The sequence below is a fragment of the Lathamus discolor genome, chromosome Z (assembly GCF_037157495.1).
Source record: "Lathamus discolor isolate bLatDis1 chromosome Z, bLatDis1.hap1, whole genome shotgun sequence".
NCBI lineage: Eukaryota > Metazoa > Chordata > Aves > Psittaciformes > Psittacidae > Lathamus > Lathamus discolor.
The window spans coordinates 102,224,031-102,249,056 of record NC_088909.1 but is presented as its reverse complement, the minus strand read 5'-3'; the positions used below and the strand labels follow the sequence as shown (position 1 = coordinate 102,249,056).

The 25,026-nt window shown below is 38.7% G+C and overlaps 1 protein-coding gene across 1 annotated transcript in view; it reads right to left on the bottom strand.

Moving 5' to 3' along the window:
* UBAP2 (ubiquitin associated protein 2) overlaps positions 1 to 25,026 on the bottom strand; it is a 102,017-nt gene that overhangs the window by 50,978 nt on the left and 26,013 nt on the right. Inside the window, exons 8-17 of the mRNA XM_065664048.1 lie at positions 19,534 to 19,586; positions 13,897 to 13,964; positions 12,022 to 12,214; positions 11,209 to 11,422; positions 9,482 to 9,756; positions 8,188 to 8,360; positions 6,934 to 7,141; positions 5,689 to 5,728; positions 3,188 to 3,371; positions 960 to 1,026 (exon numbers count right to left, since the gene is read on the bottom strand). Coding sequence (XP_065520120.1) covers positions 960 to 1,026; positions 3,188 to 3,371; positions 5,689 to 5,728; positions 6,934 to 7,141; positions 8,188 to 8,360; positions 9,482 to 9,756; positions 11,209 to 11,422; positions 12,022 to 12,214; positions 13,897 to 13,964; positions 19,534 to 19,586 — 1,475 coding nt within the window. The remainder of the gene's footprint in view (positions 1 to 959; positions 1,027 to 3,187; positions 3,372 to 5,688; positions 5,729 to 6,933; positions 7,142 to 8,187; positions 8,361 to 9,481; positions 9,757 to 11,208; positions 11,423 to 12,021; positions 12,215 to 13,896; positions 13,965 to 19,533; positions 19,587 to 25,026) is intronic.

The window sequence follows — 25,026 nt, the reverse complement described above, 5'->3', positions numbered from 1 at the left end:
AAACTCCTATATTCTTTCAAAAGACAGTATTTGTTTCCAAATGCACTTGTGGAATTTAGAAGATTAAAACTGCAGTGCCCCACACAGAGTCAGTGTGGTAAACAAGCTCAGAGCAGATGCACTGCAGGAACAAATGAGGATAAAAGAGTTTCTCTTTTAAATCCAGCACCTCAAGAGTACCTCAGCTGTAAGCTGATCACACCTGCAAAACAGTGTCATCAACACACAGAAGCCCAAATAACTCTTGACAACAGAAAGGATGTTTGATTGTGAACTTTCAAGTTATGTACTCCATAGGGATGGAGCATTACAAACCAAAATACAGGCATAAAGAAAAGTAATAATCTATCTGCAGACCCCAAATGAATTGTACAGAAGTACCCCACCACAGAACAAGGCCGTGTTTCTGACCTTTGTTTATGGAACCTCATCTATAGCACTGTGTTCACTTCCATTTGAAACAAATGCATTAAATACACAGGTGACAACAATGCCACATGGTAAAATCATCTGTCATGAGACATTTGTCATGACACATTTGTCATGACATGTATCACCTGCATTTTGCCAGCTAAGCTCTGGAGTGCAGACTGCTAGACAAAAACAGTTCACATTTTTGGAGCAGTTTCAGAGAGCCACTTCTAAAGATTTATTTCCCCTCCCCAGTGTATTTGCTGCAAGAAATTCTTTCTTTGTTCCATTCCCCCTTGCCAGCACGAAGTTTTCAGCTGCAGTTGTGTAACTGGCAAGTCTGTAACAGCCACTCCTGAGCTAATACAAATTACAAGTGGTAAAGACTTTTCTACCACTAGAGGGCCGGCAGTCCTTCTTCCCTGGGATAAGGCTCTTGGTTTGGTTCGGAGGGTAGCGGGACACAATGAACTTTAAGAGAGAGGCTCTTAATGATCAGATAAACTGACCATATGCCAAACATCTCTTGAAATCCAAATAGGTCTTACCACGTGTGATGCGCCTGAAGACAACACTGAGGCAGGGGACAGGCTGCTCTGATGATTGGAAAGGGAGCTATAAAAAAATTGCAAAGGATTATTAAAAATATTTTTTCTAGAACTGTTTTTAATATAAATATATTTATATATATGAACATATATTTATATGTAAACATCGAGTAGGTAGTAGGATATTACTTAAAAGAACAAAAATTGTCGATGTGTGTATACATAAACACACCGTAGGATATTAGAGAAAATTGTGCATATATACACACCACTACAGACATTTTTTCCTCTAAATTAGTATCCTACCACTTAAAAAAAAAAGTTGAAGAACACAGACAAATACTATAAACAAGAAACATCTGAAACACCAATAATTCGTATTTATCAATTCACTATATTTTTAGAAAAAAAACAGTTGCTTCAGGAATTATAGAGCAACAATACCAAGACACTTAAAATCCAAACCCAGAAGGTACACTGAACACAAAGTTTATGTCTCATTCTTTTCCTAAGCACCTGCTGCTGCCTGCCACAGGTATTAATTAGGTGAGGCAGTGCTTTGTTTTATTATGTTTTTTCTCACATTTTAACCCGCATAAGTTTAATTCAACCACTCAAAATTTTAGTACCACATTTTTTTCCCCTATCTGAGCAAGACTGTGAACTTCTGGCACCACCAACATTCATCTGTAATCCCAAGGCCTTTAAGTGTCTCCCTGAAAAGTGACTGAAACTGGTTCTTAAACATTTACACGGATAAAACTTACACTTTACGTTCGAAGTCAAGAACATACCTTAATGTACAGTATGGAATAAATATAATGAACTCTGAACAAAGGCAAACCAAAGCCATAAAAAATACATATGATTTGGTGCTCAAGAAACTCTTCCTCATGTGGAATCACAGGCATGAAAATCCTAATCATAACACATACTTAAGTATTCTCTATGGAAACAGCCACAAGAAAATATATCAGTAGGCTAAAGTATATGCCCTAAATTAAGGGCAAAGACTTCTGGCTGCTTTTCAAGGTGTGGGACCAGAATAAATCTTGGCAGTTTCATAGATTAATGTTATTGCCATTCTCTAATACTGCTCCCCATCTGCAAGAATTACAATGACATCACTTCAGGCAGCAAAGAAAGAAATAGTTCAGTCCAACATGCAGTTTTAAACCACTCCTTCACCACTCTGCCCAGCTCTTCTAAATAAGCCTTAATTCAGTTTCTGACCTATGGTAGAGACACATACAGCAGCCACTAGCACAACCAAATCAGACATGCTTAGAACTCAGGCATCATCTTTTCATGGCACTTGTTATCTGCCCAGAAGCATTACCCCTCCATTTAAAATTTCTACCAATGTTTACAGCTTTTCAACAAACAAATGTGGGGACATGATGCTAATGTGAATGGAATAATTCTTGTTATTTGACATATTTAGCATTTTATTAAATAGAAAATACTAGCGTATTGAATCAACAATGTCCTAGCTGTGAAACAGAAAACAACCCCTTGTTACCCCACCAAATCAGTTTCTTACATTAACAAATACACTATGAAGGTGAGCATTAAAAATATAGCTCAACCAGTACATCCTCAGGTTGTCACCTGCCTGAGGATAAAGCTCAAGTAATAAGTACTGAGGTAAATCGGATGGATATGGCAAATGAGATAGGCTGTGCTGGATGCACTTCCAGAACACCCATCTGGTATTTTGAAGTGTCTTAAGGAAATGTCTTAGAAAAACAAACAAACCCACCCACAAACCCACACACATTCCCTGTGGAATTATTTCTGTGTTTTAATTTTAAGAAATACAAATATAAATGAAACTACAATATTTCAAAATTAACCAGGAAGTAAACTGTTACAAAATTATATCAAACATACGACACTAAACAAACAGCAGGCACTGTGGACAAAGTAGAGAAAGCAAACTGGGGGAATCAATTTAGCTGGCATGATTGAAGCAAGAGCCCCTTGAAACACAAAGTTGTTTATCTACCACAAAAACTTGAGGGGAGCAGGTGTTGCTCTATCATTAAAAACCAGCCCAAAGCTGATGCTTTGAAACCAGAAACATCCTGGTCTCTCCTAGATCTCTCTCCTAGTTAATGTCAGAAAAGGGGACCGTGGTGTCTGACAGCCAGCGTACACAATCACCCTTATGTCTGTTCTTTCCCCAGAATGGAAACCCTTTCCGTTTATCACAACTCCTCCTGTACCTGCTTAACTGGGAAAGTGAGCAGCTGGCCAAATCACCAGACTGGGGCAAGCTGGGCAATGTTGACACATGCTGCGATGCTGAAGGCAAAAGCGAGGCAGTGGTGGATACAACACTAGGCAGAGAACCAGCAGAAGGTAGTGAGGGAGGAGGCTCTGTCTTAGGTGCTGGAACTGATGAAGTAGCTGTAACAATTAAAAAAAAAAAAAGGCATTAAAAGACAAATTCCAGCATACCTGACGTCCCAGCCTGGATTCAGGAATACAGTAGTATTCTCCTCCTGGTTTACAGAAACCTGACCCTTAAGTACCAGCATCAAGCAATCTGGCTATTAAAGAAAAAACAAACAGCAACAGAGCTATTGCTTTTTCCTTTTAACCTGTTTGCCTACAACAGATTAATAATTTCACTGCTACACCTGCAGTAAACTACAGTCTTCTGCACTTCATCTCCCACTATCGGGATTACTAGCTTTTGCTCACAAATCAATCCTCATTTTAAAATGCCTTGGATTTGGTTCTGTAAACAAAAGTAATTTGAGCTTTTCAAAAATCTGCTTTTTACCTACACTTCTGCTTCTTCATTGGAACCTACACAGCACCTTTGATGATCAAGACCCATGTCCCTGCAGTACAAAGGCACTTACTCATTTGGAGTACTCAGCCAAATGTGTAATGCAGTAGAATAAAACCAGCTACAATAAAAGGCAAAAATTGAGCACAGCATTAAGGACTTTTAATGGCTAAAGAGTTGTCAGATACTGACTTACTTTATTTGACCTAGATATCAAAAAGTGTTTAGCTTCAATATTACATTTTTGGCTACACAGTTAAATTTGTTTACCACAGGCATGCCTTTCCAAAGGATCGCTGTACTGTAATAAGACACTGAACAACTTTATAGCACAACATTAAATCCCAGTTTCTACATTTGCATCTTGTCCTGCGAAAACAATACAAAGTTCAAATATTCAAAGGCACTCACCCATCAAAAACACCCCATAAGAGAGCTGAGCCCTGCCTTCTGCAGGGCTATGCTTCCACAGCACACCAGAGACCAATACCCAGTGAATCACCAACCAGCAGTACACATGAGACAGTTTTAGAACGGTCACCAAAGAGAAGTCAAACATACACTTGGAAGGTCCTCTACCCAGATTGTTCATGTTATTGTTCTGGCTAAATGATCCAGGTCAGGTTGCTGGATTTGGTCATTTAGTCAGAACAAACAGAAAACAAAAGGTCCTTGCCATGGTAGTAAGCAGGAGAGTAACTGACAACAGAGGAAGAAACTGATTGATTTGGATGCATGAAATAAATATATGAAAGAAGACTGATTCCAGTTTATGCGCTTGAGATACAGAAAAAAAAAAACCCACAAGTTTTTTCAAAAGAAAACTGGCACAGAAAAAGGGACTAATAAAGCCATCACAGAATAACTAAAAAAAAAAAAAAAATACTAGGAATTATCAGATTTTTATTCTCCATAGCAAAATGACAAGTCCTGTAGTGAATTTTATAAATTGTTTATTAATTCTGTACATGAGAGTAGGAAAGTTTTCCACTTGAAAAGTTGTCTTTATGTATAGCAATGTTCTAAGTGCTAACTCTTCGGGCATATACCTTCTTCCTGCTCATTAAAATTGAACTTGGCACTAACACTGTTTACAGGTCTGAATACAACTTCTTTCTACTCAGAAGTATAAAAAAAAAGGTTGCCCCACTAATGACCTACCTGAAGAGATGCTTAAGAGGAGGACAAACCTGAAATTGAAGTGTTGGTATACTAAAAGATGTTTAGTCAGACTGCTACCCTTGAAAACTTCCATAGAGCAGCACATAAAGGTCAGAAAAGGAAATACTACACTTTAATTATTTTAACTTCAGGAAGAGAGCTGTAGGAGTGCTACAAGTAAAATACCACATTAGAAACAGACCAAAATGAAGGTAACAGTTATGCCTGTATCAGAGCCAGTACTGTGGTGGTGTTACTCCAGTGCAAGGCAGCAAGCTACCTGGCAGAGGGAACACGTTAGTCACTGTCACTCCCCATGGATGCGTTACAGGGCATAAGTAGCACTATACCCACTGAGAGGTGCACTCAAAGATTGTGACTGTTTCATTATAGCTAAATGCTACTTGCAACTTCCCAACTGAGAACTGGAGGAATTGCTAAGAAATTAAATATTAATTTTTCATTTTATATTAAATAATTTTGGCAGGTAAATTTAAAAGGAAAAGCAGCAGCAAAGCAGCTTCTTTAATTCTAAGACTGCTTAGGTTTGTAGATTTATTAGGGCTGCTAATAATTCTTGACTGAAAGTCAAGAAGCAAGCACTGTACTATGTGCAAGCACAAAAGAAAGTCAAATGGGTCAGCCAAGAATTAGTCAGGAAGAACAATAGAAAACCTTAAACTAGATGTCACTGCTGCAGTTGTGTGCTCAGTAAGCAATAAGGAAAGATCAGAAAGTCCTTTGTGCAACCAAGCTTTGTAAACTTACTGTCAAGCGTTGCCTGTGTTCTAACACCGCTGTGCCCATTCTGTAAATAAAGAAGAAATCAATAAACCATCTTAGAAGCATACTAAATTTTCAGACTGAATCACACATCCAACATGCTTCATGCAAATTTCTATATTCATTCTAAATTGAAAGACAAAAAAAGGCAGAAAATTATATTTTATACTGCCTTCAACAAAACCACATAATAGTTGTCTGAAGTGCAAGGTGCCCTGAACACACAGAATCCCATACACTGCCCATACTACACCCATCAGCAGGAGACCTTCCCATGTACTGTATAGAACATAAACTTCAGGTTCACACCGATATGAAAGAAAGAATTGCATTAACATATAGGAAATGGTTGTGCTTTTGATCTAATGCAACTCACAATTTTAACTATCCAAGTTACACAGAGACGCCAATTTTTTTCCATTGAAAGATAAGACTTGAGAAGCACCAGTTGGTTTTTGGGTAACGCTGGAGTACAGAAGTGGATAGTCTATGCTTGATCCTCACCAGTACATACGAGCTAGTGCAGAAGACAAGTGTGACTGAGCCATTACATAACAAAGGCCAGAAGTAAATAAACTTACAAACTCTGACAAGTTCCTTAAACATTAAATAAATTCTCTTAAAACAAACCTATATTCCATATACAAAGATAGTAGGTGCTTTTGAATCCCCCAGGAGAGATCCTCTCTGTCATAGGTTAGACCTTCCCTATGCTTTTTGAAATACAACATGAAACTAATTCCCACTGGTGTTCAAACCCTACGGAAGAGTAACACTGGAGGGGCCACAAACAGTTTGGGATTTTATATGGCTAGATGCCATATCAATCTAATAAATAATATACCTTTGGACAAAAACTGTCAATTCATGGGAAAATACCATGGCAAATATTTACACACAGAGATAGTTCCTTTAAAAAAAAAAAAAAAAAAAAAAAAGAAAAGCTAAGCTTGAAGGAACCAAACTCAAGTAGAATGTTAAGTGTTAGTAAGAAAAAAAGGTCAAACAGTAATTTAAGATGTCAAAACCCATAAGATCAGGGGTTCTTATATCCCAAATACAGTATGGCCAAAAATGGTTATACAACAGGAAAAGCAAAAACAAATCCAAATGGGCTTGGGAATAAAAAAATACCACTCGGTTTGGCTAGAAGTATTAACACAGCAGGATAACACAAGTCCAAGAGATAAGAAAATCCTTTTCAGGGTCTTATTTTTGAAATTCACTCACCGTAACTGCAACAGGGGTTGATTCAGACGGAGCCATGGAGCTTTGGTACGCTATCCTACTATGCACAGAAGTCTGGTCATAGGAGGAAGTTGTTACTGGGGTAGTGCTCTGGGATGAGCAGGTCAGACTTGAAGAGGTGATGGCAGAGGTTGTGTAGGTGGACTCCTGTACTGTATTGGATATTGGCAAAGAGGTATTCAAAGGATCACTGGAAAAAGTAAAAATTATTTATCATCTTGGTAAATGACATCTTAAACACCTTCATGAAAATATCAGCTCCTGTACAGTTACCTACAGCTACCATACACATGTAGTCAAATCTGTGCAACTTGCACTAGAAAAATCTAATAATGAAAAAAAAATTTGGTTTCATCCCCACTAGTCATTGCTTCAAAACCATCAGCTGCACTCAGTACCATTCATCTTCCTTCAGCCAGCCTAACCAAAACAAGATGTTACACACAAGCACTTTTCAGAAATGTTATTTCCACCTTCTCAAAGGATAAATCAATGACTATAATCTCTCTTTCTAAAACAAGTATATCCATAAAGTCTGGTAGACCCAGTCTCCTTTGTAATAGAATTCTAACATCTGAAAGAATGAACTATGCAAAGAGGAAACAATCCTCTAAAAAATGCAGGAGTATTTTACTTTCTAAACAGATTAAATAATTTATAAAACTAGATATTAATGTAAAAGTTAATTTTTACTAGTATTACTGAATTAGCTTCATGAAGCTTTTTAATGAAGCAAATTTTTGAATTAATAAGGAAGAAACAAATGGGTTACTAGTACGCTGACATTTACCATTGGCTATTTTAGCATTTCAGTAATAGCTTCAACATACTGAAAGCCTGGCTTCTTTTCTCATCAATCTATTAACACACATATTTGGTAAAAGGGTCATGTCTCTTGGATCAGAAGCAGAAAGGGGTTGTAAGGAACAAATCCTCAAACAAATTTGAAAATCAAGACAATTAAAATTGAGAAAGTAATTCTATAAAGGGCAGCTTATTATAACATTATTTACATTCGTGTCCTCCCCAGCTTCACACTGACCACATCCAGGGAGACTTTGATTTGTCATTCAAAAAGAAATTTCTTCTTTTAGGACATCATCCATAGGAAACAGCCTTTCAAACCATCATACTGCCCTCTCCCATTACATGGTAAGTGTGCCTTGATTACTTCTGGCACAAACATGACTCCCTAAAGAAGACCTGTAAGAATGCAGGAGAGGAACTCACACATACTTTAAAGATTTTGAATACAAGCTATTGTTGGTTGCCTGGCTGTTATTCTCACTGCTTGAAGTTGATCCAAACTCTGGGAGCGCAGGCTCTGATCCAAACTCCAAAGCTCCAAACTGGACATTTAACCCTGTCACATCCGCTGATCCAGGCATCTCAACTGCAGAGGCAGGAATCTTAACAGAGGTGGGGGGGGGGAAAAAAGCCAACATAATTCCTTTGCATGAACTATCTATATTAGAAATACCAGTAACCAACACCCTCTCCTCCCTTAACTACAGGCTTCTTCAGTACTGCATCTGCCTTTGCTGCTAACTAGATCTGCAATGACACCCCAGTTTATATCACATAAACTAACTAAATTCTTATAACCTGAAATTAATTCACTGATTCTGTGCCCTGATCTGGAGCCACACTACTGTACAATATCAAAGTGCCATAGCTGTCCACCCCCCTTTAGCCAACGCTCACCTTGTGGCTACTAAATTAACCAGAATCACTCAGCAACAGTCCTTTTCCACATAGAGCAATCAGATACGTACTTGGAAAAGATAACATTTTGGACCTAGAAACTACACCGCATGGAATTTTTTTACTTTATGAACAAAAAATATACCATCGGCTTTGCTCTTCTTCTCCTTTGCAACTTCTATATAGAACAGAACCATGGAATTGTGGCTGGAAAAGACCTTTAAGATCATTGAGTCCAACCATTAACTAAACACTGCCAAGGCCACCACTAAACCATGTCCCTAAGCACCAAATCTATACATTTAATTATCTTCAGGGATGGTGACCACCACTTCCCTGGGAAGCCTGCTGCTGCGCTTGACAACCTTTTCAGTAAAGAAATTTTTCCTAATATCCAATCTAAACCTCTCCTGGCACATCTTGAGGCCGTTACCTCTTGTCCTATCACTCATTACCTGGGAGAAGAGAATGACTCCCACCTCACTACAACCTCCTGTCAGGCAGTTGTACAGACTGATAAGGTCCTCCATGAGCCTTCTCTTCTCCAGACTAAACCCCACCCCCAGGGCCCTCAGCTGTTCTCCATCACACTTGTGCTCCAGACACTCCCTCTGCCCTTCTCTAGACCTGCTTCAGCAGCTCAGTGTCTCTCATGCAGTGAGGGACCCAGTACTAAACAACAGGATTCGAGGTACAGCGTCACCAATGCCCAGTACAGGGGGATGATCACTGCCCTGGCCCCGCTGCCACACTGTTCCCAACATAAACTTTCAGCCTTCCTACGTTTTCACATTTACTAAGGGCAAGCCACAATGCAGTTACCTACCTTGGAGGCTGGAGTCATCCTCCGTTTTGGTGGTTTTATCTGTTTCTGGTGTGTTTGATGGGTAGTAACTGCCTGGTTATCCATGGAGAGAGTAGGAAGCTGTAAGATTTTGCTAACAGCTGTAGAGGTGTTTACAGGTGATGGCTCTTGGAGTTTTATCTGGGAGGAGGAGGACTCCAGCCCAGGAGGAGGAACAGGAACTGCCTGTGTTTGTTGTTGCTGTCGCTGGGTGAGCTGGCTCAGAACAGGAGATGGTTCAGGCTGGGATTTAAAGTCTGATCAGTTTTGGGAAAAAGAAATATCAAAATTAAAGCATTAAACTTTACTCTTTGTGCTTCGGCTCCACATGAACTAATATGGGTGACTTGAAATACTCAACAGCTATAATTTTATAGCATGTGCAAGTCTCTCTCGAACATCATGAGTTTCACATTGTACACTACCACTACAATAGTAAGACAAACATTTATATTCTCTACTTTGAGCAAACAGCTGTAGGCAAGCATTTAGCTTTCCTAAAAATATGAAAATAAATGTATGTACACAGTCACATAATATTATCACACATAAGCCCTCAAAAACTCTTACGGATTATTTTAATCAAAAGCTGCAAGTTTCAATGTAGTTAGCTGTGCCAATAATATGTGATTACTTCCAATTGGTCCGGAGTTGCAACTTAGAAGTATTATGAGTTAGGATTTCCTGCCGCTACAAAAAAGAAGGGTTTCAACACAAATAGGAAGTCGTCTACCATCTCAATCTGTCTGAAAGCCAAGAGTCGCTGCACACTGACAGTTTTGCTCCAAGTCTTCCCTCTTCATATTTTACAGACACTGAAAGCCATGCAAGGGATCAGAGCACTGCTTAACAGCCATAAGAGATCTACAGTATTTGCAATGTATAGGGGTTTTTTTTTATTCAGTTGGTAAAGTGCATTAGAAAGCAACTTTCAATGTACATAAACATTAAATTGCTGCATGCCAAAGATTAAAACTGCTACCAAATTTGCTGCTTATCTACCTGGAAACATATACACGTAACACATGAGATAGGTACAAGAGCTATCGTTCTTCACAGTAAGGATACTGCTGGGAACAACACAGCAAAAACCTAGTTTCTGTCATTTTCACTGTTTCTACTAATTTTACTCAAAAATCCATACAATTATGAATAGACTAAATGGGTAACCTGCATCATTCTCAGCACACTAAGGAAAGAACACAGATGTGATGCACATTATGAAGAAATTATACAGTATGCATTCAAAATTCAGGTCATGGCTAGAAGAATAAAATGTGGGGAAGAAAAAGACAGAATATGGTACAACCTTATACTCAGCTAGACGCAGCACAGGCACAATCAAAATAAGTATTTTCCACTATTTGCTGAGAAACAAAGTGACACCAAAGTTCCAATTAAATATTCAAGCACATTAAATCAAAGATGTCCTTACACAAAGGCTCAGCAACTTCTAAAGATGCAATGACATTTATGGATAGATAACAAGCCTACCAAAACTTGTTTCTGATACACTTGCAATGTTTATTACCAGCAAGTAAATGTAACTCTTACAACTGCATTACCAGGATTACATTTTTTTTAAAAAGCCTTTCATGAAGCCCATTTTAAACTGTTACTGGCATTAAGAAATCTTAAGGAGGGAAAGAAGGGAAAGGCAGAGAGAAAGACAGACAGAGAGAGCAGGAGCACTGTATCAAAGCACTTACCAAACTGATTAAGGACTGAGGACTGACTAATGGGCGGTTTTAAATCCCAGGATGATGTGGCAGTCGTGGTAGTGGCAGTAGAGCTACTATTGTTTTGTTGAGAGGTAAACTGACCCAATCCCGGAGATTTCAACTGGTCTAAGATTTGCGACCCAGTAGAGTTTGCCAATTTAGAGGATCCGAGCTCTCCAAAGCCAGAACAAAGAACTGCAGACTGCCGAAAGACAAAAATGAAGAAGGGAAGGAGTGGAGCTTTAAGTTTTTGATAAATGATTTTAACATAATCATAGGGTCAATGCCTACAGCTGCTATTTGGCAGCAACTAAAACCTAGAACTAAAGGCCTCGACCACTAACAAATGACAAATACAAAATCCAGCAGTTTTAGCGTATGGGCAGATCTTCTCTGATTATCATCAATACAACTTCCACTACTGTGATCACAACAATACTGATTCCCTTGGATCCATACATCTAACAGGTGAACTGATTTTCAGAGAATAAATGTAAGTGCCCAGTTTCAAGCCCTCACAATTGACTCGGGAGATAGGCAGGTTTACACAAAAGGCTGTCAGATACGTGCTTGGAAATAGTACATAGTTTTCTGGCTTAGAACTCTTCACCATAAACAAACTACTTCATTCTAAATCAGCATCTAAACACTTCTGCTCTCCTCAAAAATTAATACAAGTGCTTCATGTAAACTGAGAAAGAATCACCTAGCAAAATCAGAAATAAAAGTAAACTTTCTCTGTGTGTGCGAATTGAAGGAATAAAATTCCTAATTCCATAAGAAAATGCAAGATAATTTTACCAGAGTTTGAGGAGAGTAAGAGTTTACAGCACTGGAGCTGCCAGTTCCTGATGCCATCTGGGTGCTGTGCTGAGAATTTGTGAAGACCAGGGCTTGGCCAAAGGTCTGCTGCTGTGGAGTCTCAAATGAGTTTCCTTCTATATCTTGTGTAGAAGAGGTCACAGGCTTTTGAAGCAGTGTTATCAAATCAATGCTGTAAGAAAAAGAAAGGTTTGGCTGGAATAAACTTTATGACTATGCTGTGCTGAAATGGAAGAAAACACTAACAATACTAAAGCTACCCTACTTTAGCAACAGAATTATTACTGATTAACAGCCTTTCCAAATATTGCTTGCCTGCCATACAAAAAGAGGTATAATGTAGAATAATTTACCACAAAGTGATATTCTGCTAGCTGAAAATCCTCCAGTAAAGTTAGAATATAAATTATCTTTTCATTCTTTTGAAACGTTATTGAATTTATAACACCATGTATCACACAACCTGTATGATCAATATAACCAAGTAACTGGAGACAAGTCATGAAAGACACATTCTGATCAAGTGGATCCTGCCTGCAAGTCCAACTTGAAAAAGAGCAAGGGATTAAAGTCCCACCTATGTACAGGGTGGGTATGAAGACATTAAAGAATAAAGTCACATATGCAGTGACTGAGTGAATATGTAATGACACGGAAGTCACAAGACCAGCAGAAATACAAGCTAAGTTTCTCAGACAGTGGGCACATTTCCAAAATTACCCTACCACACACACACCTGAGCAGGATAGAAACATGAATTTTTTTTTATATTTAGCTTTGCTTACTAACCCCTACTACAGGTTTATCACAGGTTTATCCCAGGAAAAGCAAAGCATTCAGGCAATAATAAAACCTTTATTTAACCTAATAAAAAAAAACTTTCTTACGTCAAGTAAAGAGAAAACCAAATCAAAACAAAAATACCTTAAGCAAGCAAAAAATACACAAACAAAATACACCAGAATTTGAGTTGATGAACTAAAATACTTTCTAACATAATTTGAGGGATATCCACTGAAAGAGTGTACATCAGAACAATGAATATCTGAACATATCACCTTTTAAAACAAAGGATTATAAACTGTAGACCAATTGACACCCTGCTGCCTCCAGATCACATTCCATGTATATAAGAAAAATTTTGCTGCAGTTTGGAGGACAGCAATACATCTGCACCAGGATGTTTGAGACCATCAGGCCATCTAATTTTTAGATCTTATGCTATCCAGCTACTGAAGTCTTCATCGCACAGCTTTAACCCTCTCTCCTGGGACCTGAGGCTAATGCAGGCAACTGATTCCACAGCATCATTTGCCCAGCATTTGGTGAAGACAACGGCAAAGACAGCAACTGCCGTATTTCTGGTTCCCTATCTGAGTTCTGTATCATCAGTTAAAGCAGGTAATTGTGATGCTTATCAGGAAATTCATCTTCTTGCCAACAAAAGCTTTCCTGTTAACACATTTGTTAAAGCACTATGTTCTAAACACCTTTTTCATCTACAGGGGCAGGCTTTCCACTTTCTGGACAGCAAAGGCAGTGCTTCCTTTTCAGCTGAAAGCAGAAAACTTTTTCTTCACATCTACTTCTGTTCCTGCCTGTAAGCACTCTTTGTGCAGAAGAAAGGGCCTTCTCAGAATTATGCTTATGGATTTGCTAAGTTTGGCTCCAATTCCATATTCAGTAACACAGGAAACCACAAACCCAACAATTTCACAATTTCAAAATAAGTTTGACCAATCTCTGGCCAGGGCTGCCCTGTGTTTTATACAACATTTTATATGTGAAAGCTAACAATGGTTCACCAAGCAAATAGTTTTTAAGGTATACGGAAAACATGGAAAAGGAGCTTACCTCTGCCCAGGCGTCACATGATTCTCAACTGGAACAGAAGAAGCAGTGAACACTTTCGTTTCAGAAAGCTGAAAAAGATAGAGGGGAGGAGGAAAGGTATTTTAATAACATACATTCTCATGCCTCACTTCTGTGACACCTGCAGAAATTCCATCTTGATCATGCACTTTCAAGATAAAAGTAAAGTCAAACTACCATTACAACCAGTTATGCTGCAGCTCTGCTTAAAAAACCAAGTAGCCAAACTTCAGCAAAGCCTTCTCCACAGAATCGAGTACCAATTTAACTGAAGTGCTAGGAAATTTGGTCTACTGAACACATACAAGGGCATACCAATGCACCGACATCAGTCTGAGCAACTAACTGAAAAATACACCAGCAGAAAGTAATTAACATGACAGCTAGTGTATCACCACTGTAAAGATACTCTGTGCAGGTACTTGTGCAGGTGTGATTTAGGACTCCATAGAACAGCTGTGATAAATCTCATTGCAGAAGCCTAACATATTGCACAGCTCTCATTTCTTCCATGTATCTCCATGTTTTACATTTTAGCTGCCATCGCCAGAGGAGGCAGATTTGCCCACAGATATGTATAGTGAAACAGCATTCATGGTTCTTTCTCAGCATTTCTGCTAGGGGTGGCAGTAACATTATAAACTCATGTCTGCTCTGCAGCTGTGAGTTCAAAACCAGCGATTGCTTATACTGGTATAACCAATCAGCCCATACAGCAGGAAACCACTGCTTTCACCATGCTGTACTAGGTACTTGCACAGGTAGCTGGGGAGGGGAAACTGGTTGGTTGGAGTTTTGGGGGAGAAAGGGGTGATGTTAGTTTGTAAGGTGTTCATTTGCTGTTTATTTTAACACCTTTATCTACTATTTTTTTAAAAAAGAAAACAGCTACAACTTCAGAGGGCTAATTAATTTCTATTGACAGGAATATTTGCAAACCAGAATAGGTCTTAAATGAGCGCAGGTTAGGTTTAACCAGATGAAGATATGCACGCATAATGGTTATATTTTAAATTAAATTTGCACAAAATCACCCTTAACTACTTCAGTGTAGCTTTGTATTTACACTGAAGACTGACCTATTCAAACTCTCATGAAGAATCCCTTTAGAATGTTGCATTTGAATACAGGTCTTCCAGGAAGTAATTCATTTTTAATCACATACATTGCTAGCATCCCTGTTTAAAGGACGTTACTGACATGAGTCAACTTCATCTGCCATCCCATGGGCAGCTCTACTGAAAGCACCTATATCCCTGAACACAGCCATCTGACTGGGATTCTCCTGTGAAACACTGTTGACTTAGCAGGATGCAGAACGGCAGACTAGGAGCAAAGTTCAAATGTTTCATGTACTCTACTAGCACCCACTTATGTTCAATACATTGTGTCATGAAAAAATGACGACCACCACAGTTCCTTCCCCCATTTCCTTCCCTTCCTCTGCTGCCCATGCAACATACTTTAATCCCATCTTTCTGGAACACAACTCTGTACTGTGTATAATGTTGCCAGTCCACAACTCTGTGTACTGACTAAAACAAAGAAAGAATATTCAGCTCAACCATATTTCCAATTAAGAAGGCTTTCTCTATTGTTCAGCCCTCACCCCACTGTACTTGTTTTAAAACGTGTACTGTACTTTCTGTAGTGCTATGAAACTCCTGCCTTGTATGGCACAAGAAGGTCAGTTAATGGCATGAGCAGCAGCCCATGGTCTGCAATCTGCTCGTTAAATATTAAATTCATCGTAATGTCAACAGTTTCTTTCTCTCACATAATGCAAGATAAGACTAAATGTGGCCAAAACGCATGAATCCTGAAAACTTAGCAAATCGAGGAGCCCAAGGGTGTTTGTGACAACACAAAAGCATGCTTGATGTGTCAGAGAGGAAATGCTCTCTTTAAGTGAACCAGCATGCAAAACACACATCTCTGGCTATACTGAAGTTTACACTATACCCTGTGGCAAGCTCATAGCCATAAGCTCTAACCAAGCACCTAATGCAGAATTCTGCTGGGACCATGCCATTTGTCAAAACATTGTACTATGTGCAGCAGTGACTAGAAAGCTTTATCACGCAGATAAATTTAGTATTTCTTAATAGCATTATCAACTCTTAACAAAGCTATTTACACTCATTGTATACTACATTTGCAAGTCTTTTACTGAGGCTCTGGCATTTACCAGAATTGAATGAACAGTTGTGAACTATTTGCAAACATCAGCTTCACAAGGGGTTCATATTCCCTCCATGAAGTTGGTGCTTTTCAGCTCTTTACCTCATGATAAAGATCCAGTTACCACACAGACAATATATTTAACAAGTAGCCACCAGCTCCCAAGGCCAGTTGACAGGTGAGAACAGGAAACTATACTCTAGCAGCCTCATAAAAACACAAGCAAATCAGAAATAACAAAACCTTATTACTGCTTTGATAAGATGTACTGAAGTTAAAGAAAAATAAAACAAGTTCTCATGTTGCTTCCTGGTAAAGGAAATACACCCAGTAAAATAAATGGGGGGGTGGGGGGGTTGTGTAGTTTGCTTTTTTCTTTTTCTTTTTTCCTAAGTGTTGCTGTTGTTTCAAATAAAAAGTAACATTATCAACATTGTACAGAAAATGTTTGCCTTCATCCACTTTCCAGCAATGTGTATGTATTCTATTTCTCCTCTTCTGGTAGCTTCTGTAGTTAAACTTTATTTTCTTTAGCCAGGAGCACATGACCACAATTTCAGCAGGAAAACCCAAAGCCACCTACACTACCTTGACATTTCTTTGATCCTTCATTGTCCATGCCCTGAATATTCCTTTAACAAAATACAACCTCCTATTTTCACTACAGCTAGCCTCCACTCTTAACAGCATGCTGACAACTTACAACACTTGCTCAGTACTCACTAGTAATACTATTAGCATTATATATTTATTATTATATATTAATATTATATATTAATATATTAATATATTAATATTATATGTTAAGATTATATATTTATTATTATATATTAATACTAAGGACTATTAGATCACAAAAATCTAACCCTGCCCAGATCACTAAATTTCACTCATCCGCTCCCAACTTGCACCTGACTAGAAAACAACACATTTAATCAAAATTATGTCAGAAAAACAGCTGGTCTTTATCAGCAAAACACATCAGCATCTTCTGTTGTTTTAACCATTAGTCATGCTGCTAGAATTGTTTATTATACATTTAAATGCACAGCTCCATGTTCCAGCCACAGGTTTATATTATGCCTTTGCTAGATTAAAACCAGAGCCCATTATATGCCAATAAAACAACCTTTTCAGATTCAGTAAACTAAAACTCTCAAGTACCTCTTCTATAAGCAAATAATATTCAGCTGTTTCCACAAGTTTTGTTTTGTAAAGCAATGAGTAACTGGATGCAGTACTTCAGAATCACATCCAGGAGAGTCCACACACACAAACATAAATCAAGAATGATTATGAGACAGTAAGAGTACCTACAGGCAAAAAACCCCCACTACAATAGCACTTTTCTGCCACACTATCAGCCCTTTAGGAGGTCATGCTGAGCTGTTCCTTTTTCATCATCCACTACAATTCTGAAACTTTTTCAGTTGCTGCTTTTCAGAGAGCAGCCCCTTGTCCTGGAGGTGTGCCTTTATTCCTATGAAATAAATGGGCACTTGGCTATATTAAAGCATTTTCCATTTGAACAGGTAAAGTCTAGCAAAGTTCCAGATCTCTCTGCATGACTGGCTTACTTATGACTGCCATTCCAATAATTTTTGGATTTGCCACACATTTAATTCAGCAGTAATTTTACTTTTATTTCCAAATCATTGATAAAGATGCTAGGAAAGCATCTGGCCTGGGACTGGACTCCTTTACATATCTCCTAGAAACACCCATGCTCGATACGGGCCCTCTTGCAAAAGATTTGCCGAAATTTGCAGGGTGGATTTAAATCCACTTATTCTGCTTTGTGATAGCATGTAATTATTTTTAGAAGAAAAGATGTAGATCAATTCTCTTACAAAGACATACTTTGTCTTTACAATTAACTTGTAATTTACTTAAAAGACCATCATCAGGTTTATTTGAAGGGGAGTTAAAACACAGCCCTTTCATTAGATAAGGACAGAATTTTCATATCTGTTATATGACACATTCACATATTTCTAGCTATAACACTGACATGCTTTGTCACCCTCTACAGCTATCTCTAGAGAAGGAGTTGGGAGTCCATCACTTTTCCCAAGTAACAAGCAATAGGTCAAGAGGAAATGGCCTCAAGCTGTTCCAGGGGAGGTTTAGACTGGATGCTAGGAAAAATTTCTTCACAGGGAGGGTTGTCAAGCATTAAAAAGACTGCCCAGGGAAGTCGCAGAGTCGTCATCCCTGGAGGTAAAGATGTGCAAATGTGGCATTCGAGAACATGGCTTAGTGGATTTGGCAGGTCTGGGTTAATGACTGGACTCGATTTATAGGTCTTTTCCAACCTAAACAATTCTATGATTCCACGTTTCTATGCCACCCTACATAGGAGGCAAAATTATTTTCAGTATAAACTTATTCTTCTGAAAATAAACTTGAAATAATGGATATTCCTATAAAATATGAAAGACTTCTTAAAACCTAAGTTTTCCCTTCCATATTTCTTATTACCTCATTTGTTTTCTGAACTGCTTAATACAATAACTGAAATTTTAAAATAACAAATGCAATTTTCACATGTGATGATTACAAATGGCAAATGTTTAGAAGAAATTAAGACATATCTTACCTGATAAAGAATGAGCGCAGAAATTGTTGTAGTACTTTAAACAACACATCATAATGAAACAACAGGAATGAAGCAATTAAGTGCTAACTTCAGCATACTGCTAGATCCTTTTTTTAATATTATGAACATGAAGTTGGACTAAGAGAAGTCATTAAGCAGATTTCAAACAAAAAGCATCAAATGAGGAGTCTAAAGTTGATAGGAAGCCTCAGCACTTGAGTAATTAAAAGTCCTGTGATAATAACGGCTTTAAATCCTTACATGATAGTAGGCGGAAACGTGGTTTACAGCCATCAGCACCGAACAGTGGAGAACTCTTAATTCACAAATACTTAATTTGGGATAAAAGTTAAAATTTTATTACCTATGTACTGCCCACCCATTAAAAAAAAACTCCCTTGATTCAATTTTGTTAAAAAACAATCTTGTCTAACTATATGTATGGCTAAGTTCTCTACTTGAATTAATAATAATCATCCTAAGGTAACTGCAGAAATCTAATTTGGTGTCAGGTTATACTCACAATTAATGCTGAGCAATTGGAAATATAAAATTCAGTCAGCAGAATAAGATAAAGTGTACTGTGGAGTGTATGGTCATACACACTCATTTGTGAAATACATAGGTTGCATTTAGGAAAGAAAGAACCACGGCAGGGGGGTTGGAACTACATGATCTTAAGGTTCTTGCCAACCCAAAGCATTCTGTGAGTCTATGATTCTATGTACTTTAAATAGTTGCATACAGCTAAGTACTACTTTGAACACTTAGTTTCTGAAGATAACACAGAAACTCTAAGGGTAAATAATCGACTGGTCTATCCAACATGGTAAACTTACATCTTCATTCCAATCTTCTGCTGTCCACTCTTCTATTGAGTTTTTCCATGCTCCTATTGTAATATGGGGAAGGAAAGAAAAGAGTTACAAGCTAAAGGCACTACATGGTATTTCAACCATTCTGATTTATAAGTTGCCCTGTTTTCATTAGTAGTGGAACACAAAGCAAGGAAATGGTGGTTGGAAACATGGGAAGCTCTAGAAACCTGGTCTGCAGATTTAAAGTCTTGGGAGGGTTTTTTCTTTCCCCCTGTAATTTCTGATTTCAGGAATTTCTCAGCCACTACGGTATCAGACATAATTTGCATAAACATATGTCTGCAAGCAGTGATTTATCCCAAATATTGTAAGAACTTCCTCCTACGTCCCCAGTGACAGAGGTTACTCAGCCCTCCCATAGGATCTCACAATTCCATGCACAAATTCATACACAGCCTGAACAAAACAGAACCACAACACCTGCTCCAACATCCATAATCCTACTTTAAACATATTCAAATTCCAGACCCATGCTATGCCTCTGGAGGCTCCTTTCCAACCTGCTAACTCTCTCCTTAGAGCAGAACAACCCCAATTCCTTCCCATGATACAGGAAATTTATTTTAAATCATATATAGTTAATAAAATGGCAGCAGAAGAGTCAATAAGCTTCCACTGTAGCTGCAAAACACCTCTCCCCATAACTTGTTGCAGTGTTTATTTGGTGAACACTGGAGCACAGTGTGCAGTGCACAACATGCGGCAATGGGAAAACTGTGGGAAATGATCCTACAGATGCAAGAAACCTGATCTCTTCCACAGGAAACAGCAGACACAGACATGCAAAAGCAATAGACTAAAGTCCCTGATCACCACCATCAGCATAGAGAAGGTTATCCCAGGCAACAACCAGAGCCTTCATTTAATCTACATAACCATGAGTGAAGAAAACACCAGCAGCACAGATCCTGCTCCCATCACCTTTGGTCAAATACAAAAGCAAAAGAATTACTGCTTTAATCATCTCTTTTTACTTAACCAGAAACCCTCTGAAACATGTTAAGCCAGAAACGAGCCCCCAGAAGACAGCATCAGCTGTCCAGTTTATACTAATGCCATCACCGGATTAGTGCATCCTTTTGTACACTGTTACAAAACAGTGTTTTGGGCAGAGAAGGGTTCAATGGCACTAACCCAGTGAGGCAAACAGGCCTACTATGAAGATATACATACACATAGTGGGTAGAAGAGAGGAGGTTTATACCTTGGAATCCAAAATTATTTGGCAGGTCCTGAGCAAAGTAACATCCTCTCTGTGTTGGCTCTGTGGAGCAATATAGAGTTGCCTGAAACATCTTGTGCTCATGTGTTACCAAACAGCCCCTAACCAGAAAGTTTCTACATACTGCAAAATAACTACTAATCAAATCTGAGCACAAAATTAACTACAAATGCCTCAAATTTCCAGACTAATACACACATTTCCACAGAAATTTTAGAAAGGAGAAAAAGCCCAATAAGTAGCAGTTTTTGGAGAAACAGTTGATTTTCTTTTCCTTCCCCTGACCAGCACAGGATATCCTCTGATATTTCTTCTTTATACATCCTTGTATTTCCACTGCTTGTATTTATCTCCTGTCAGCCAGAACAAGGCTTGCCTCTGCAGAAGACAAACCTCATGGTGGTGCCAGAATCCCAACAATAGAGCTCAGTCTGCTAAAACAAACACAAGAAGAGCTCAGACAAATCAAGCCCAACTCTTAGACCATCCCGACCACTTCTGGGAGACCAAACCTGTTTGGAATAATACAAGGGACATTTTCCTGACATTCAACTTAAACATTTATCTGTTGCTCCTACTTCTGAACATGCTTCTGTGCATTTACCCTCTAATTACGGAACACAACCCTTCACCCTTTTATTAGTTTTCCCTGCTAAGTTTATTACTGTAATTTATTAACACTCTACCTTCCCAAATCACTCCTTCCAGCCTCAATTATTCCACTGATTTTCTCTGCATTAAATCCAGTTAGCTAATGTCTTCATCTTGTCGGTGGGATTTTAAGTCTGATTTTGCCACAAGCACTTCAATTTCCTTCTAGTCCTATATCCACCTTGGCATTATTGCAACTCCATGTATTTTCTTCCCAGACCTCCCCTGTGCCTTGCAAAGAGTTCTCTGTTTTCCACTGAAAGTATGCTTTGTGTTTTTAAGGATCCTTGTCACAGCAACTTCCACCTAGAGGGCTATATGTGACTCTTTCCTGTTTCTCAACATATTCAGTTTTAGAAAGCTATAAAGCAAATAATAAGTATACAATATGTTTTTGGTAAGTCCTCAGCTACTTTTCCCCAATTACTCACTTTCTGTCACACTATTTAGGGGCATTTTTCCTTTTTTTTCTTTTTTTTTTTTTTAATAATCAGCCATAGATTTAGCTTTGGGTTTTTTTGGTCTATCCCAAAGTTGTGTACTAATCTTTTCCTTCTGGATTACATTCATGTTCCAGAATGACCTGAAGTTTTCTTTAAAATGTTCCTTTTCACTCTTACAGGAGTCCTAAAACCAGGCACCTTCCTTGTAATTCCCAAGCTACGCAATTCCCTTCTTACCCCTTGGTAGCTACACTATAATTATTTTTTTACTTCTTGTCATTCTTCAGTTTGAGTCATCTAAGGCTGCTCCTAACTAAGGTAAAAAAGGATTTTTTGCTGTGAAATCTATGAAAACTCTATCAAAGTAGAGGTATCAGTAAATTAGAAGAATGCAACACCATTTTTATAACCTCCTTTGAGAAATGGCCACCTGTAACATAACTGATTTATAAGAACTGCTGTGATCTGTCTCTCAGGGTCTCCAACTGCCTTATGCATTATTAAAAAAGTAAGAAATTGAATACTCATCGTGCCTGTAAGAAAGTATTAATCACACTGTTCAAGTTTAATCCCTTTTGGAGGGGGACTGGTCATTCTGCTTCCTCCCACCTGTACCATTTCTTTGTCTTTCAGTTGCACATTACTTCTATAAAACCAGGATTCAGAAAAATTGATTCTCAATTATTTAGAATACTATTACACTTAAATGTTATGAACCACTAAAAATTCACCCTTTACTCTCTTTTTATTTCAAACAACAATGCTAAAGTTTACCTCCATAGAACCAGCTAGCTTTTCTATAAGACTGCACAATGGAGCACCTAGAAATACCTTTCATTCAGGCTACTGTAATTCCTCTTGTACCTGCAATAACTCAGGACAAGAGGATCTAGAGCACTTTCAGAGCACATACTGGGGCAACTACATTTTGGAAACAAACAGTGTATTTCATTTTAATTGAAAACATCAATGTTGGTAACTTCCCAGCACCGGCTTAAAGAGGGAATACGTAGTGAAAACTTAGAACTCCACAGAAGGCTTATATTTGCATGATGTCTTCAGAAAACATTTTCATAAGCAAATCAGTTCTGTTTTTTCCAGGTAGTTGTGCAGTTATCCCCTTTTTATCTAACTGCGCATAAAAGACACTAAGTTTTCAAGTAGCTACTATGAGCTAATTTTGGTTTCTTTCATTTGAGATGAAAGAAGAAATGGAACTCAGTAATGGGGAATAGAGAGGGACTTCCATGCTACCCTTCTTCTCTGTATACACTTATCTGACATACTTCATTAGGTCACCACAGGCTTTATGGATTTCCATAAATATACATCACCCTCATTCACATATTTAGTAACTCCACATAGCAAAGTTACTTATTATCACGACTGTTGCTTTATAATAAAAGTACTCTAAATGGGGGGTGGGGGGAGGTAATTTTGAAAACTAGTACTTGTGATTAACAAGCAAAATCACCAGCTCAACTCTGTAAAACCTGCTTCCAGCCCCACACATTTTCTGCTACTCCATCATCCTACCCCTGCTTTCAGCTTCCTTCCAAGCACTCGCTTTTGCTACTATCCCAGTTGCAGTCTCCTCTAATGTGCCTCCTCGAGATACTTTCCATCGCAAGGTTGAAAGTGCTTCCCTCTTGGACAACACTAAGTGATTCAATTTTAAAGCTTACTCTCTTTAAGGAGATCTCTCCATTTTGGCTTGGTGTCCTGGGTTCAGCAGTAGCAGTCATTTTTCTCCTTCTTAGTAGATAGTGCAGTGCTATATTTTCATTTTTTTCGGCCTGGGAACAGTGCTGATAACGCTGATGTTTTTCGTTGCTGCTCAAATGTTTGGTCTGGCCAAGGACTTTCTGAGCCTCATGCTCTGCCAGGGAGGAGGGGAGGCCAGGAGCAAGCAGAGACAGGACACCTGACCCAAACTGACCAAAGAGGTATTCCATACCTGGGCACATCAGGCCCAGGATGTAACGGGGCGTTACCCGGAAGGGTTGGGACTGCAGGGTTGGAGGAGGTATGGGTCGGTGCTCGGCTGGGGGGAACGGGGCGAGTTATTGGTCGGCTGGTGTTGAGGTGTTGTATTCTTTCCTCTTGTTATTTCCCTTATCATTATTATTACTGGTGGTAGCAGCAGTGATTTGTGTTATGCCTTAGTTACTGAACTGTTCTTATCTCAACCTGTGGGAGTTGCATTCTTTTCGATTCTCCTCTCCGTCCCTCCAGGGGCAGGGGGAGGGCAAGAAGGGGGGAAGTGAGCAAACGAGGTTTGTGGTTGGGTTTAAACCACGACACTTGGGGACTTACTTCACACTTTCCTATGGCTTGTCTAAAGAAGAAATACTGTAAAATAAAACACTCTTCCTATAGTCTTATATAGAGTCAGACATTTTTGCTTTGCCAGCTATGGTGCCTTTCCCATTTGCACTGAAAGAAAATTAAAATTAGCAGCAAAAAGGCCCTTTGCACCCCAAAAAGAACATTCACACTAAATTTGCACCAGCCAAATGAGATTTTGTATGAACTCCACACACTGGCACTCACTTATTCATACCCTATGAACCATTAATCTGACAGGGCCAGAGAAAACTCCCAAATGCCTTCTGAAACCACCTTCTCCATACCATGCTCCCAGATTTCCATACAGGCCTTAAACTGCATTACTGAAGTGCAGTTCTCAGTGACATGGGCACAGCGTAATAGCAAAATCACACTTGTCATCCAAAAAGAAGTTCAACATGTCAACTAGTGCACTTCGAATTTCCACAGATGTTTGCTCAGCAGCAAACGCCTCATATAGACGTATTCACACACTTACAGGAATCTGTTTACCCACACCAAGCTACTCTTATTCCTGGGCAGAACTCTTCCATTACCGAAGACTCAGGAGATGGCTACAAGAAGGAACAGAGGTTGCCATAGGGGAGGCACATGAAGGCTACCCAGAATTAGCCGTGAGGGTCACAAGCATTTGAATTCACTTGGAAAATGGAGCACAAGTTAAAGTTATTCATAAGCCACAGCCTCACAGCTGCATTTAGTAATAATCAGACAGTTAATTTTATACCTCTGGTCCAGTCTCTCATGCCTTTCCTGCATGTCTTCCTTTTTTAATCAGGTAACCTTACT